This window comes from Aspergillus pseudotamarii (genome assembly GCF_009193445.1).
Source record: "Aspergillus pseudotamarii strain CBS 117625 unplaced genomic scaffold BDV38scaffold_133, whole genome shotgun sequence".
NCBI classification, from domain to species: domain Eukaryota; kingdom Fungi; phylum Ascomycota; class Eurotiomycetes; order Eurotiales; family Aspergillaceae; genus Aspergillus; species Aspergillus pseudotamarii.
This window is the reverse complement of record NW_022475147.1, coordinates 33,703-45,603: the sequence shown is the minus strand read 5'-3', so window position 1 is coordinate 45,603 and position 11,901 is coordinate 33,703. Positions and strand designations below refer to the sequence as shown.

At 46.5% G+C, this 11,901-nt stretch overlaps 6 protein-coding genes across 6 annotated transcripts; 4 read left to right on the top strand and 2 right to left on the bottom strand.

The window, feature by feature from the left end:
• Positions 1-726: 726 nt before the first annotated feature.
• Positions 727-1,130, top strand: BDV38DRAFT_265793 (uncharacterized protein). Its single transcript, XM_032056387.1, has one exon. The coding sequence runs from the start codon at positions 737-739 to the stop codon at positions 911-913; it is 177 nt and encodes a 58-aa protein (XP_031907040.1). The 5' UTR covers positions 727-736; the 3' UTR covers positions 914-1,130.
• A 1,715-nt stretch (positions 1,131-2,845) lies between these two features.
• Positions 2,846-4,697, top strand: BDV38DRAFT_38237 (uncharacterized protein). Its single transcript, XM_032063259.1, has 4 exons — positions 2,846-3,694; positions 3,766-3,819; positions 3,898-4,071; positions 4,138-4,697. Exons 1-4 carry the CDS (start codon positions 2,927-2,929, stop codon positions 4,474-4,476), a joined length of 1,335 nt encoding a protein of 444 aa, XP_031907039.1. The 5' UTR covers positions 2,846-2,926; the 3' UTR covers positions 4,477-4,697.
• A 221-nt stretch (positions 4,698-4,918) lies between these two features.
• On the bottom strand, positions 4,919-6,075 carry BDV38DRAFT_276355 (putative mitochondrial folate carrier protein Flx1; the record flags this gene model as incomplete). Its single annotated transcript, XM_032058202.1, has 3 exons — positions 4,919-5,502; positions 5,579-5,821; positions 5,958-6,075. The coding sequence occupies 3 exons, from the start codon at positions 6,073-6,075 to the stop codon at positions 4,919-4,921; spliced, it is 945 nt and encodes a 314-aa protein (XP_031907038.1).
• Positions 6,076-6,986: 911 nt separating this feature from the next.
• Positions 6,987-8,833, top strand: BDV38DRAFT_38084 (U2 snRNP complex subunit HSH49). The gene is made up of 4 exons (XM_032063258.1): positions 6,987-7,504; positions 7,567-7,942; positions 7,995-8,707; positions 8,770-8,833. Exons 1-3 carry the CDS (start codon positions 7,485-7,487, stop codon positions 8,661-8,663), a joined length of 1,065 nt encoding a protein of 354 aa, XP_031907037.1. The 5' UTR covers positions 6,987-7,484; the 3' UTR covers positions 8,664-8,707; positions 8,770-8,833.
• Positions 8,834-9,232: 399 nt separating this feature from the next.
• BDV38DRAFT_37948 (DUF2015 domain-containing protein) lies at positions 9,233-10,345 on the bottom strand. The gene is made up of 2 exons (XM_032063256.1): positions 9,702-10,345; positions 9,233-9,634 (listed from the first exon to the last, which is right to left on the bottom strand). Exons 1-2 carry the CDS (start codon positions 9,754-9,756, stop codon positions 9,315-9,317), a joined length of 375 nt encoding a protein of 124 aa, XP_031907036.1. The 5' UTR covers positions 9,757-10,345; the 3' UTR covers positions 9,233-9,314.
• On the top strand, positions 10,185-11,245 carry BDV38DRAFT_37800 (60S ribosomal protein L28). Its single transcript, XM_032063254.1, has 5 exons — positions 10,185-10,289; positions 10,401-10,495; positions 10,603-10,626; positions 10,698-10,822; positions 10,913-11,245. The coding sequence occupies exons 1-5, from the start codon at positions 10,238-10,240 to the stop codon at positions 11,088-11,090; spliced, it is 474 nt and encodes a 157-aa protein (XP_031907035.1). The 5' UTR covers positions 10,185-10,237; the 3' UTR covers positions 11,091-11,245.
• Positions 11,246-11,901: the final 656 nt, after the last annotated feature.

Genomic DNA, 11,901 nt, shown 5'->3' with positions numbered 1-11,901 from the left:
TTTCTTTCTTTCTTTCTTTCTTTCTTTTCTTTTCTTTTCTTTTCTTTTCTTTTCTTTTCATATAATTATTATCTAGTGGGGGAGGGGGTGCGTTCACTTAGATCCCATAATACAGGTTGTACCTCAGATTATGTTAACCATGACATAGTTCTTGAGAAATGAGAAAGATTCCCAGAGTGGAGATGCCGATATTTACAGTAGTCTAAGTACCAGACTAAAGGGTACAACCAAGCGGCCACTTAGTAGCCAGTCTTTTTCTCCAGGTAAGCTGAAACCCATCCCTCGCCTTGGTCTAATTTGTCTGACTGGTCAGTGCACCCTCCAGGGCCGCTGGGTCAGATGATATATGATTACGCAGCGGATATTGCGTAACGTACAAGGCTGTTGTATTGATACTCCTCTCACCATCTCAAACAGCAACTGGATAAAGACATAGGTAGAGAGCTCAAAAGAAAGAAGAGGGGATGGTAAAGGGAGGAAGAAAGGAAGTAAAATAATGAGAGAAAATAAGGGTTCACCTCATGAAGAACTTTCTTTTTTTCTCTTTAATCCATAGGATGGAGCAAGTACAGTTCACACTATACAGTTGCCTTGTAATGGTTCTTGACAAGGTAAAAGTTCTGTGTGACATAGCTGTCAACTGCTCTATTTGTTTAATTAATTCTGTTTCAATCTTTATTTTATTTTATTTATGACTTTTCTTTTCTTTTCTTTCTTTTTTTTTTGTTTTCCTTTTATGCTTGAAATTAAGATGATGTTCCTATTTTCATTTATATATACCTCTTTTTCTTTTTACAGTATGACCACGATGATCACCGCTGCCACCAATTCAACGTGGAACGGAAATAAGAAATCGAGAGGAGGTCAAAGACAAGAGAGAGGGTTGGAGTATGAGCAGGCGATGCTTCTATGAACTCTGCTACATGGAGATATAAACAATGAACTCTTTAACCTCCAAACAAATATCGACCAAGGCGATTCTAATCGTTGTGGGACTGATCTAGGTTAATTGAGCTGTTAAGAGGCTTACTGTGTACTAAGGTAAACTGGGTAGAGGTATGGGCTCAAAGCCTATAAAGATACATTAGTATATCTATACCAAGTCAAGTACGTATGTGTGACTATGTACTGTCAATGTGGGTGCGTGATTATTAGCTCGATCGGGGCTGTCACACGCCATCCCGCGATTGGGTCAAAACCACCAGTTCTCCACGATTGTCCGTCCCGCCACGCCTAGTACTGGGTACTCACTACTAGTACTTCCTACTTTTTCTCCCTCCCCTGCAGCAGTCAATCAAAGTCATCCCCATCCATCGCCCCGCCGAGATGGGCAGAAAAGGTAAAAGAAAAGATGATCAGGGGCCCGGAGAGTTCATTCCTTGCCCCCCAAGGATGATGGAAGTCGGGACTAGACCATAGAACTAGTTGGACTTAGACGGTGGATCTCACTAGGCATGGATCTAGTATGATTCAATGTCTGGGCGAAGTCCAGCTCGTCATTTTTCCATGTCATTCAATGCCATCTCATCTGTAGGTGTAAGAAACCATTGAAGGGACGATGCCATTACCTCATACCCACCCCAATAGAGGCTGGTGGGGTGGGCAGGGAGAGGGAAAGGGAAAGGGAAGAGTCAAGGTCTGGCAGTGGATCAAGTCATCCATCTTTGATAATTAGGTAGCCTTCGAGTATCTTGCAAGGTGGATGATTCCTTATCTTCCTCTCGTATCTGTCTAAACGGAGGAAAGTGCAGTACGGAGTACACACTGCTGGTATAGGCACGGTACCCCATGCCTACTAGTGCCCTGTTGCTAGGTATGCACTGTATGGGCTGACAAGGATACATTATCAGTACGATATGTATGTAAGTGCCCCGTACAGTACAGAGTACTGTTGGAACACTTAGCCTTTTCCGGATGCTGGTCTCTGTGATCCAGATGAAGCCTTCAGCTAACTCTCAGCTAACAGGCTGGATCCCTGTCGTTGTCCACCCCCGCTGCTTCCACTGCTCTGGGACCTCTGGGCAGGAGGTGGGTGGGAAAAGGTAAAAAAAAAAAAAAAAATTATTAATAAAAATTTAAATAAATAAAAAAGAAATAGAGCTAGAAAAAAAAATTAAAATAGAATGGAATAAGGGAAAAACAAAACAAAGATTAAAGATTAACTTAATTAGAATATTATAATAAAGGTATATGTATATCTAGTTCTAGATCACCACTATCAGACAGAATGTCACGTATGTCAATGTGGATTTGAGTACAAAAGATCCAAAGGGTTAGTATATCATACAAAAAACAACAAAAACAACAAACATACACATACTAAAAGTGAAAAGAAGAAGGCAAAGACGAAGACGAAGAAAAGAAGAGAGAAAGAGAGAAGGCCACAGCCTGCTTCCATACTCACCACTAATCATTGCGAGCAATATCCTGTCGAATGTCATTACACTCAGCAACTCTCCTTCTCATTATATTTTAACCTATTCCCTATTCTCTTATTTGATTTATCCCTTCCCTTCCCTTCCCTTTCTTTTTCTTTTTTCTTTCTTGTTCTTTGCTCGATAATTATCATTTCATATGCAGTGATCTGAGCCTTCTGAACTGCAGAGAATTTGAGATTCTCTATCCGATCGACCCTTTGATATTTGCTTTTTACCATCGGAAGATCACCTTCACACCTTATACTTTATTTGCTTGTTCCCGCTCTATTTGCTTCTTTTCTTTAGCATCGATGAATGTCAATGCAGAAACTTCCGAAATCTGCTGTTGACCTTTGATCACTAGTTTGTCTTTGAAGGAAGCTCATCAGTAAGGCTTCCTGTTTTGTGGTCACATATGAAAGTGAGGACTGACGAGTAGACAGCAAGGACGAAGTGGTCCTAGGGTACGGTAACCTGGGCATTGCTTTTTGTTCCTAATCTCGCCCGAGATGGAAACAGCCGAGCCTGTGTCCTATGAATTCCCCGGTCATGCAATCGGCGCTGTTGCGCCGCGTCGGATGATGACCTCCAATCTTGGTCATAACTTTCCCTTCTATGCAAACCCAGCAGCGTCATTTCCACTGCCATTCCACCACTCACCCTCGACCGCTTATGGATTTGGCCATGCACTGAATCATCATCACCACCATCACCACCATCAACCCAGCTATCCTCAGTTCTTCGTGGCCAGCCATGAATCGATCAACTCCCAGCCCGTACGGTTATCGTCCGAGCCACCACCTGCCCAGTCAATTCCTGATATCCGTCCTGCCAAAAATGCGGTCAATCGCGTATCTAGAGATCCGTTGGTCAAAACTGATCCCGGCTCAAACACACAACAGACTCTCATGGCCCGCTCGTCGACCCACGGAGCAGTCACCCAAAGCAAGAACCCTAGCATCAGCGAGATCGAGTTCACCACCGAGGTTGATATACTGATGAAAGCAATCCAGTCCAGAACCAGTGTCCAGCCGCCAAATATACCGTCATTGCCGCCTTTACAGCAACTAACACACAGGGGAGGCCATGGTTATCCCCAGACCTTTTCTCATCACTCATCTGGCAATACCCGATGCACTATGATGGCTGAAGAAGCGAAGTCTCGGTCAGGGAAGAAGCGCAAATATGTCTGTACCCTTCCACACTGTGGAAAAAGCTTTGCCCAGAAGACTCATTTGGATATCCATACAAGGGCCCACACCGGAGACAAGCCTTTTGTGAGTAGGAAGAAGATAGCAACCTGCCGGTGATTATAGCAGAGCTAGTGGCTGACCATGTTCACTGACAGATCTGCAAGGAACCCTCTTGTGGACAACGTTTTTCACAGCTAGGCAATCTGAAGGTGAGCTCACCTGAGCAACAGTCTGTCCTGTTAGGCTGGCGAGAGAAGATAGATTTTAACCAGAACTCTTACAAATAGACTCATCAGCGACGTCATACTGGAGAGAAACCTTTCTCTTGCGACATATGTCAGAAGAGGTTTGCCCAACGCGGCAATGTCCGTGCCCATAAAATCACACACCAGCATGCCAAGCCATTCACCTGTCTGTTAGACGACTGCGGGAAACAATTTACTCAGCTGGGCAATCTCAAGGTGCGATGATTCATGCATTCTAGTACTCGCATAAATTACTTATGCTGTATCTAACTAGTTGGACAGTCTCACCAGAATAAATTTCACGCAACAACATTGCGGGATTTAACACTGAAATTCTCCAAAGTAGCCATAGGGGAGCCCATGAGCCCGCAAGATAGAAAGCTGTGGGAATACTTTGCCGCTCTTTACAAAAATAGCAACAAGGGAATAAAGGGTCGTGGAAAGGATCGTAGGATCTCCCCTACGTCTAATTCAGGACCTGGGAAACGACACCAGGCCCTAGGCAACAATGACGACAAGCTGCAACGGACCAGTTATGAGGAATCATCGGTCTACACCGGGGGTTCGAGTAGTGACGAGGAGGATGCGGATGCCTATTATGTTGATAGACAAAATCACTGAGCTGCACTGGTTTTCCTGTTTGACCCTATTTCTACTTGTTCTTCCTTGGCTGTGTGTTTCAATGTATTTGAAATATTCTATGATACCAGGTTTGTTTATGTTGGATGTTTATGAGAATCTCTCCGCCGTCGGGGTAGCGTTGTCCGTCAGCTTACACAAAAAGTATTCTGTGCAATCCTATTAGTGTCGAGTAATTCTTGGTACAAAAATGTAAGTTCTTTTATATCTGCATTGTTGGTAGGTGAATACCTCACGCGTCGCCACGGGGAGCAGTATCAGAATTGCGAGTGCTTGGCATGCCTCGACCTTCCAAGTGCAGGCCAATAGTGCAGCTGACATACCTCCTGGCCTGAATTCGCATGTGCAGACCTTGGTCAATATGAAAACGCCAGTTCTCATATTCATGGCAGTGAGAACGGTTTTTCTCAAAGACGGAAGCGCATTATGCGCGTGAAATCAATTCGGGTAAATATGCCCGGGTGTTCTCATACACCAGGAAGGTCACCCATGTACTTGGTAGTACCCGCAATATATTTGGCCCCAGACCCTTGTAGAAACCGGCCACCCCCTCTCTGGCCCAGATCTGCAAAGCCGCATCCTGGACCCCCCGGTACATAAGATGAGCATCATAAGTTTGCAACCGAGACCGCAACACTTGGTATGGATATGTGGCAAACCCGGCGAATATCTTCGAAAGACTAGAGATGATGAAGAGATCTAGGTTACCGAGTCCTCGCAACCGAACTTGTGCCGATCCCGCATAGTCGTCGTTAGGCAACGTCGCAGATGACATCTTGATCCGGTGCAGTTTCAACTTTTCGTAAGCCATGAATTGAAGCGCACCATGGCTTACCCCGAAAAGCGCTGGAAGGAGACCGCGATAGAAGCCTGGAATTCCCTCTGAATGATATATCTGTGAGGCACCAGTGGTGAAAGACGCATACGCTCCGGGCGTCCTAGAACTAGTCGATAACATACGAGTCTTAATGACCCAGATAGGATTTGTCAATATAGATGTCAGCACGCCTGATGTAAAGAGCCGATTTGAGTCAGCCCCTACCACATCCAGATTTGCGAGCCAGAGTTAAGGGTTCTAGCATACCAGCGGCCCCCGAGGCAAGAAAATAATCGGAGGAGGTAAGTTCTTCCTCGCGAGTGCTGCGCCAAGTACGCGTCGCAGTCTTGATATTACCATAGCACAAGAAATAAAGGGCCCAGCTGGTCGAGTTGCCAATGATATTGGGCGTCAGTCCACGGTAGAAAGCTGTGACGCCGCCTTCATTCTGGTATATACCGCGGATGACGCGAAGCGAACCACCCACTCGAGAGGACGAGGATCGGTCAACTAAGTCATTCAGGGAAGAGAAGATTTAGCCACCATCGCACACACTCATCCGTCCCAAGCGAGTGTCAACACGATCAAATGAAGGGCAGAAGTAGGGATAGAGAGTTGCATGCGTAAACCACAAGGATTGGCTCACCTTGCAGTCGAGTTTTGATCAAATCCAACGGATGGAGACACAACGTAGAAACAATTCCAGCCGTAAATCCCGCTACGCTCTCCACAAAGGATGACGACAAGCCATCCTGCCCGTTCATGAAATTTTTATTACTCCTCCCCGGGTTGCGTTCGTATAGCTTAGTAGAGTGATGGAGGGTTGGTTCTGTCATCGACTTTTTCGTCTCCTTCGGTCCGCGTATCGATTACGGTTCGGCGGCGGAAGTTGCCTGTCGCGCCTAAATCAGGAAGGTGTTTGAAGTTATAGGTAACAAGGCCCTTTCTCACACCAACGGCGAATTGGCTGCGATTTTAAGTTGGACATCTATCCAGTCAATTAATTCGATTAAGGAATGGTCGGAAGGTTCAGGGCCTGTCGGTTATCCAAGGAGTCTTTATTTTTTTTCCCTTAGTATTCCGCTCTTGCTTATTCACCTTTTCACAATCAACTTCTACAGATCGAAGCACAGCTCGTATATGTTTATCATCCAGAAAGTACCCTAATATAAAATAAAAAATGACCTTAAAAATACATGGTGTCAATGTAAAAGCCCCCAGTCTTCGTCACAGCAAACTGAACAAGACAGAGTTCCCATCAGCCACTCAGCCATGAGCTGAATCTCTCGGTCCTAACAAATTGTTATTTGTATTGACAGATCCTTTGGAGCTCATTCACTTTATGCAAGCGGTGAAAATAACCTGGCCATAACATCAGCTCCAGTTCTGATATCGGTAGGCTAGGGAAGGAGTTCGTTAGAAATACTTGAACAAAGATGGTTTAGGCTCGCTATACGTATAACCTATCAGCTTAATCAGTACAGATAGTTCTCAGAACGTCCACGTCGCAGTCAAGTAAAGTTCCCATACCGAGATAAACAATCAAGGGTAGATATCCGCTGCACGCCTAGTTAGGGTTTATCGCATCTCACGGAGTTTGTAGTGTCGAATGACTCACTAGTGAATAGCGACCCTTGAAACATCAATAACCTTGGAGATGCGCTCCTAAAGAGAAGAAAGATTATGAGCGGTCGTTACGCATGCTTCTGTTGAGGACTGTATGTCTAACCTTAGTCTCTTCCGAAAACTGAACCATTGCGATAGGCACGAGAATGTGTCGGTATCCAAAGAGCTTCACTGGGAAAGATGGTGGTGGATAATAAATCTCAAAAGAGTCAATTCTTGGTAGTTTGTTTGAGGGTAGAATTCCCAAAGCAAGAGGAATGGCTGTCAGTTAAGTGAAAGCGGAGAATAGTTAGCGGAGAAGGAAGAAACATGGCGAAAGCTCAAACTTTTCGGGGGCTAAAACCAGCTGCCGCCGATAAACCAAACTCCGAGATTATTGTATTCATCCTACTCCCGCCTTTGTTAAAGATTGATTCGACCCTTCTCATTTTACCATAATCACTGTCTGATAATCCATGTACCATACTGTCAACAATTTTACATACTATCTTCTAGCTACTTTTTGCTAAGTCGAGTACTAACCGATCACCGCTACGTAAGCGACGCGATGTCCGGTGCAAGGCATTGGTGAGTGACTTTCCCCATTTTAGGAGTTGTGAGAGTTTCAGAGATTCTAACAGCTGCTATAGGGAGCAGGATAAAGAAGCCACCGTCTACATTGGCAACCTTGACGAAAGGGTCACAGATAGCCTGGTATGGGAGTTGATGCTGCAGGCAGGGCGCATCGTTAACGTCCACCTGCCGAAAGATCGAGTCACACAGTCCCACCAAGGTTACGGGTTTGTTGAATTCATCAGCGAGGAGGATGCAGAATACGCATCCCGAATAATGAACGGCATTCGTTTATATGGGAAGCCGATACGCGTGAATAAAGCGTCTGCTGACAAGCAGAAGTCGGTGGAAATCGGCGCAGAACTTTTTGTTGGGAACCTTGACCCTATGGTCACGGAGCAAGTTCTTTATGATACATTTAGTCGGTTTGGGAACTTGGTCAATTTACCGAAGGTAATGTCGAATATCCGCCGTTTCTTAGGGATGGGCGCTAATCTGGTTGCAGATTGCACGAGATGACAATAACTTATCAAAGGGCTATGGATTTGTGTCGTTCGGCGATTTTGAGTCATCGGATGCCGCCATAGCAAACATGAATGGCCAGTACCTCATGAATAAGCAGGTCTCGGTACAATACGCCTATAAGAAAGATGGCAAGGGTGAACGCCATGGTGATCAAGCTGAGCGGATGTTAGCTGCGCAAGCCCGTAAGCATAATGTACGCCCACCGACTCAGCCTTTACAAGCGCCATTCTCAGGTTCAGGGACCCCTATGGTACCCCCGACTATGGCCAATGGTGATAGCTCTAGGCAGATCAGTACTGGTCCTCCAGACCTAGGGATGGGCCGAGGCGTTGCGCCCCCTAATGTTGGTTTTTCGAATGTGCCTCCCCCGCAACAACACAGGTCTGTTCCACCTGCGACACCTTTGGCAAATCCACCACCAGGCTTGCCAGCACGGCCTCCACCTTCACAAGCTGGCTATGGAGGTCCACCACAGGCTTTCTTACCTCCAGCCTTCAACAATGCGGGTCAGCAACCATCTTTTCCTCCACAGCCAGCACCACCTCCAGGCTTTGCTCCTCCCGGCTTTGGCCCTCCTACTGGGAATGCTGGTCCCACACCACCATTACCTCCAGGATTTCAGCAGCCAGCCTATGGTCGAGGGCGCTAGGCATTCGGCTTAAATGCTTTATTTAGAAGTCAAAACCCTACCCAGTGAGTACTAGGTTCACAGGGGAGCTACTTGGACATGATGTGACAATTCATCAAAAAAATAGGCTCGAAAAGCTAAGTGTGAAACGAATACCCTTGGGAACTGGCAAGAACCAGACTCCCGATTTTTATCCAGGGGGCATACCGACCTATCAATAACCCTGACTCCAGCCTGGACTCAGATTTAGTGGAGCACACAACATGTGTATAATGGAACTTCCCTTTTGTTCTCTCTTCTAGTGTTCATGGTTGCACCTTTCATTAGGTGCAGGCATTGCATGAAATAGAACCCGTGGTTTTAAAGCATATGGGCAGATCTCTTGAAACCCAGGTTCCAAAGACAATGGAAATCGAGGCAAGGCTATTTCAAATAAAGTGCTGGGCGAGAGCGCAATCACGATCGTCGATCCCTTGTGTATATATAGCAGGTACTTGACTTTGCGCATTAAAGATATTTATGGCTTGAATAGAGGGTAAATGAAATGAATTTTCGTCTGAAGTCTAGCAGACATATTGCCATGGCCCTCGAAAGTGAAGGAATGAAGAATGGACAAAGAATCAATGGTTTCATGTAATACGGTACAACAAGTGTCTCGTGGCCAACGACATGTTATGAGAATGAAACAAATTTCGGGTCCCTGGGCCGGCCGTCGGGACCAATGTTATTCTTAGCAAAACGTTGCTCGGTATATATCCGGCGAGCTTCATCAAAGTCTATCCTTTGGCGGTTCATAATCTTCCTGATTTGTCGTTTAGCTTGGTTATCCAACCCAGCCCTAGTGTCACCATCTGCAATGTTGGCGGAGAGGTCAAACTGCGTTGATGTCAGCCCCGCCTCTAGGTCATCGGCGAAGCTAGAAGGTAGGCGATCGTATATGTAATCAGGAACTGGGACTAAAGACAACCATCGAGTCCGGGTAAGGTAGAGTACTTTAAACTCGTCAACATGATATCCAGACTCGTAACTACCTTTTGGATTTGCTGGAGTGCAATGTACCTGTGCCACAAACCACAACAGAGATTGCCAAAAAGTATAGAAGATAGTATGCCATGGCAACTAGGTCAGTTGGATGGGTGCGAGGCTGTTCAAACGAAAGACAGGGGGGGATGACGTTAACGGCTTCCTGAATACCGGATGTGAATGGCAAACTGTTGAGAATCTCAAGAGGCCAAAACTCCTTTCTAGATTCATGAATGAGGGATTCTCGGCTGGCAGGCAGCTGCCACCGTCAACAGCATATGATGCTTTAAGATAGTACCACGACAACCCGGTAGCCTGGGAGATCTACTAGTGTAGTAGTACGTAGTCACGGGGAACTGCGGAAGAGGCAAGTGGCTGAACACTTTTCTGCTGCCTTCGATCTGAGGCAGCAACCCTGTTTTCAGGCGCTAATCCTAAAGAGGTCCGCTTAGCGAGATCGCGGACTCCCATTCTTGGCGCTGGCACACACAATTCACGTTCAGTATACCAGCCTTTGCGTTGATTGATTTCGATCCGTCCTCAATCCACCAGCCCGAAAGAGATAATTCACAATGGCCGCCCAAAGACAGAACGTTTCCAGCGACCTGGTTTGGCAGCTCACCCGTACGTTTACCTTTTCTACGCCATACTCAGCATTCATACCTACTCTCCATCCATTTACGTCAATTACTCCGATACCTTGGAAATCCAACTAATCCCTATGGTCTTGAACAGGCAACCAGAATGCTTTTCTGGTCAAGCGTAACAGCGGTGGTGGCTCTCAGTTCTCCCGTGATCCTTTGAACCTGCAGAACAAGCACTCTTTCAAGGTACGAGAGCCCCAAGGCCTATGATCTGCATACAAGGCTGTTTTCAAGTTTCTTATTCTCCCAGCTCAGAGTGGCAATGACTAACCAGTGGTACCATTTGATTTTAGTACGCCGGATACGCCAACACCAAGGTATTCTCGCCCCGTGGCCACCGATGACTTCAATTGTATACCTAGACTTTGTTTTTAACCCACGATAACAGGCTATTGGTGTGCAGCCCACTGAAAACGGTGGCGTTGTTGTTATTACCAAGAAGTCCGGCAATTCCCAGCAGCCCGGAAAGAACGCCGTTCGCGTGACCTTTGGCCCCAAGGCTTCCACTCGCAAGTAAGCAGAACCGATCGCCTCACTCTCCATGGGCTGGATAATCAAACATCACATTGTGCCTTTGCTAACTGGATGGTTGCCACTTGCTAGGATCTACAAAGGTGTTGCAGACAAGACCGCAAAGAACGGCTACCGTGCTGACCTCCGTGAGGACGCTGTTGCTCGTGTGAGCGCCATTCGTCGTTCTCAGAAGCCTAAGAAGGATACTCCTCCCCAGAAGCCCAGAGGTGCCCAGGCCCGGAAGGCCGTTGAGCAGGAGTCAGCATAAATGATAGGACTCGAAAACGAGTAGTCGCAAGGGTTGGGCGCATCGAGCATAGTGGCGCCATGCTGGTCAAGGGCGGAAGCGTCCATGTAATTTAGCAATACTGCTACGGGGGCAAATGTGCACCAGGCCATTCAAAAAGAGATTTGAAGAACCAAAAAGACAAAAACAAAGGAATCACGAAATATGAATACCCCTTCCCCCGGATATCCACCCTTGACTTGTCTAGTCGGATTGACGGGGGAACGATCACACTCTACATTGTAATCTCATTCTCCAGCTGGTGTTGTGCTCACAAGTTTTAGCACGTGCTTCAGAACTCTACAGCCGATGTTCGGGCCGACGGGAAACGAAAGTTTTTGGGAGGATAAGCACACGGCTGCCTTACATTAACCGTAGATATATCCAGATCACCCGCCTTTTCCCGAGGTCTCAACGGCCAAATGGTACATAACCGGGCGATGTCCTCGGGCATGGTAGTAGGATCTAGGAATAGAGGATTTGCCGGAGTCTGGGCCATCGACTTTTCCGGGGGGAGCCGTGAGGAAGTTAGGGGCCTGGTATGGGTGGCTGGGATGACTAGGAATTACCTATTGTTTCCATGGACCAACCCATAGCTCCGGTCGTATTTTGTTTGTGTATGTATGTGTGTATGTATGTAAATGTAAATATCTGACACCGAGACATGCATTCTATGGCGAGGTACGCATGCACCTGAGAGGTAGGTACTTGATGTACTATACAGTGTACATAGTGCTGTGCAGAACCCCCCGAGTATCCAGTGTGCCATAAGGAAATTGTCGGAATCTGTCGA

What these genes read in the sequence shown, in the direction of transcription:
- BDV38DRAFT_37948 (XM_032063256.1), bottom strand. Translation starts at nt 9,756, where the DNA reads ATGGCATACTATCTTCTATACTTTTTGGCAATCTCTGTTGTGGTTTGT. An exon ending in TGTTGTGGTTTGTGGCACAG is followed by an intron (nt 9,635 to 9,701) that starts GTACATTGCACT and finishes ACGAGTTTAAAG; the next exon opens with TACTCTACCTTACCCGGACT.
- BDV38DRAFT_265793 (XM_032056387.1), top strand. Translation starts at nt 737, where the DNA reads ATGCTTGAAATTAAGATGATGTTCCTATTTTCATTTATATATACCTCT.
- BDV38DRAFT_37800 (XM_032063254.1), top strand. Translation starts at nt 10,238, where the DNA reads ATGGCCGCCCAAAGACAGAACGTTTCCAGCGACCTGGTTTGGCAGCTC. An exon ending in CCGGATACGCCAACACCAAG is followed by an intron (nt 10,627 to 10,697) that starts GTATTCTCGCCC and finishes CCACGATAACAG; the next exon opens with GCTATTGGTGTGCAGCCCAC. An exon ending in CCCAAGGCTTCCACTCGCAA is followed by an intron (nt 10,823 to 10,912) that starts GTAAGCAGAACC and finishes GCCACTTGCTAG; the next exon opens with GATCTACAAAGGTGTTGCAG.
- BDV38DRAFT_38084 (XM_032063258.1), top strand. Translation starts at nt 7,485, where the DNA reads ATGTCCGGTGCAAGGCATTG. An exon ending in ATGTCCGGTGCAAGGCATTG is followed by an intron (nt 7,505 to 7,566) that starts GTGAGTGACTTT and finishes CAGCTGCTATAG; the next exon opens with GGAGCAGGATAAAGAAGCCA. An exon ending in ACTTGGTCAATTTACCGAAG is followed by an intron (nt 7,943 to 7,994) that starts GTAATGTCGAAT and finishes ATCTGGTTGCAG; the next exon opens with ATTGCACGAGATGACAATAA.
- BDV38DRAFT_38237 (XM_032063259.1), top strand. Translation starts at nt 2,927, where the DNA reads ATGGAAACAGCCGAGCCTGTGTCCTATGAATTCCCCGGTCATGCAATC. An exon ending in CACAGCTAGGCAATCTGAAG is followed by an intron (nt 3,820 to 3,897) that starts GTGAGCTCACCT and finishes TCTTACAAATAG; the next exon opens with ACTCATCAGCGACGTCATAC. An exon ending in CTCAGCTGGGCAATCTCAAG is followed by an intron (nt 4,072 to 4,137) that starts GTGCGATGATTC and finishes CTAGTTGGACAG; the next exon opens with TCTCACCAGAATAAATTTCA.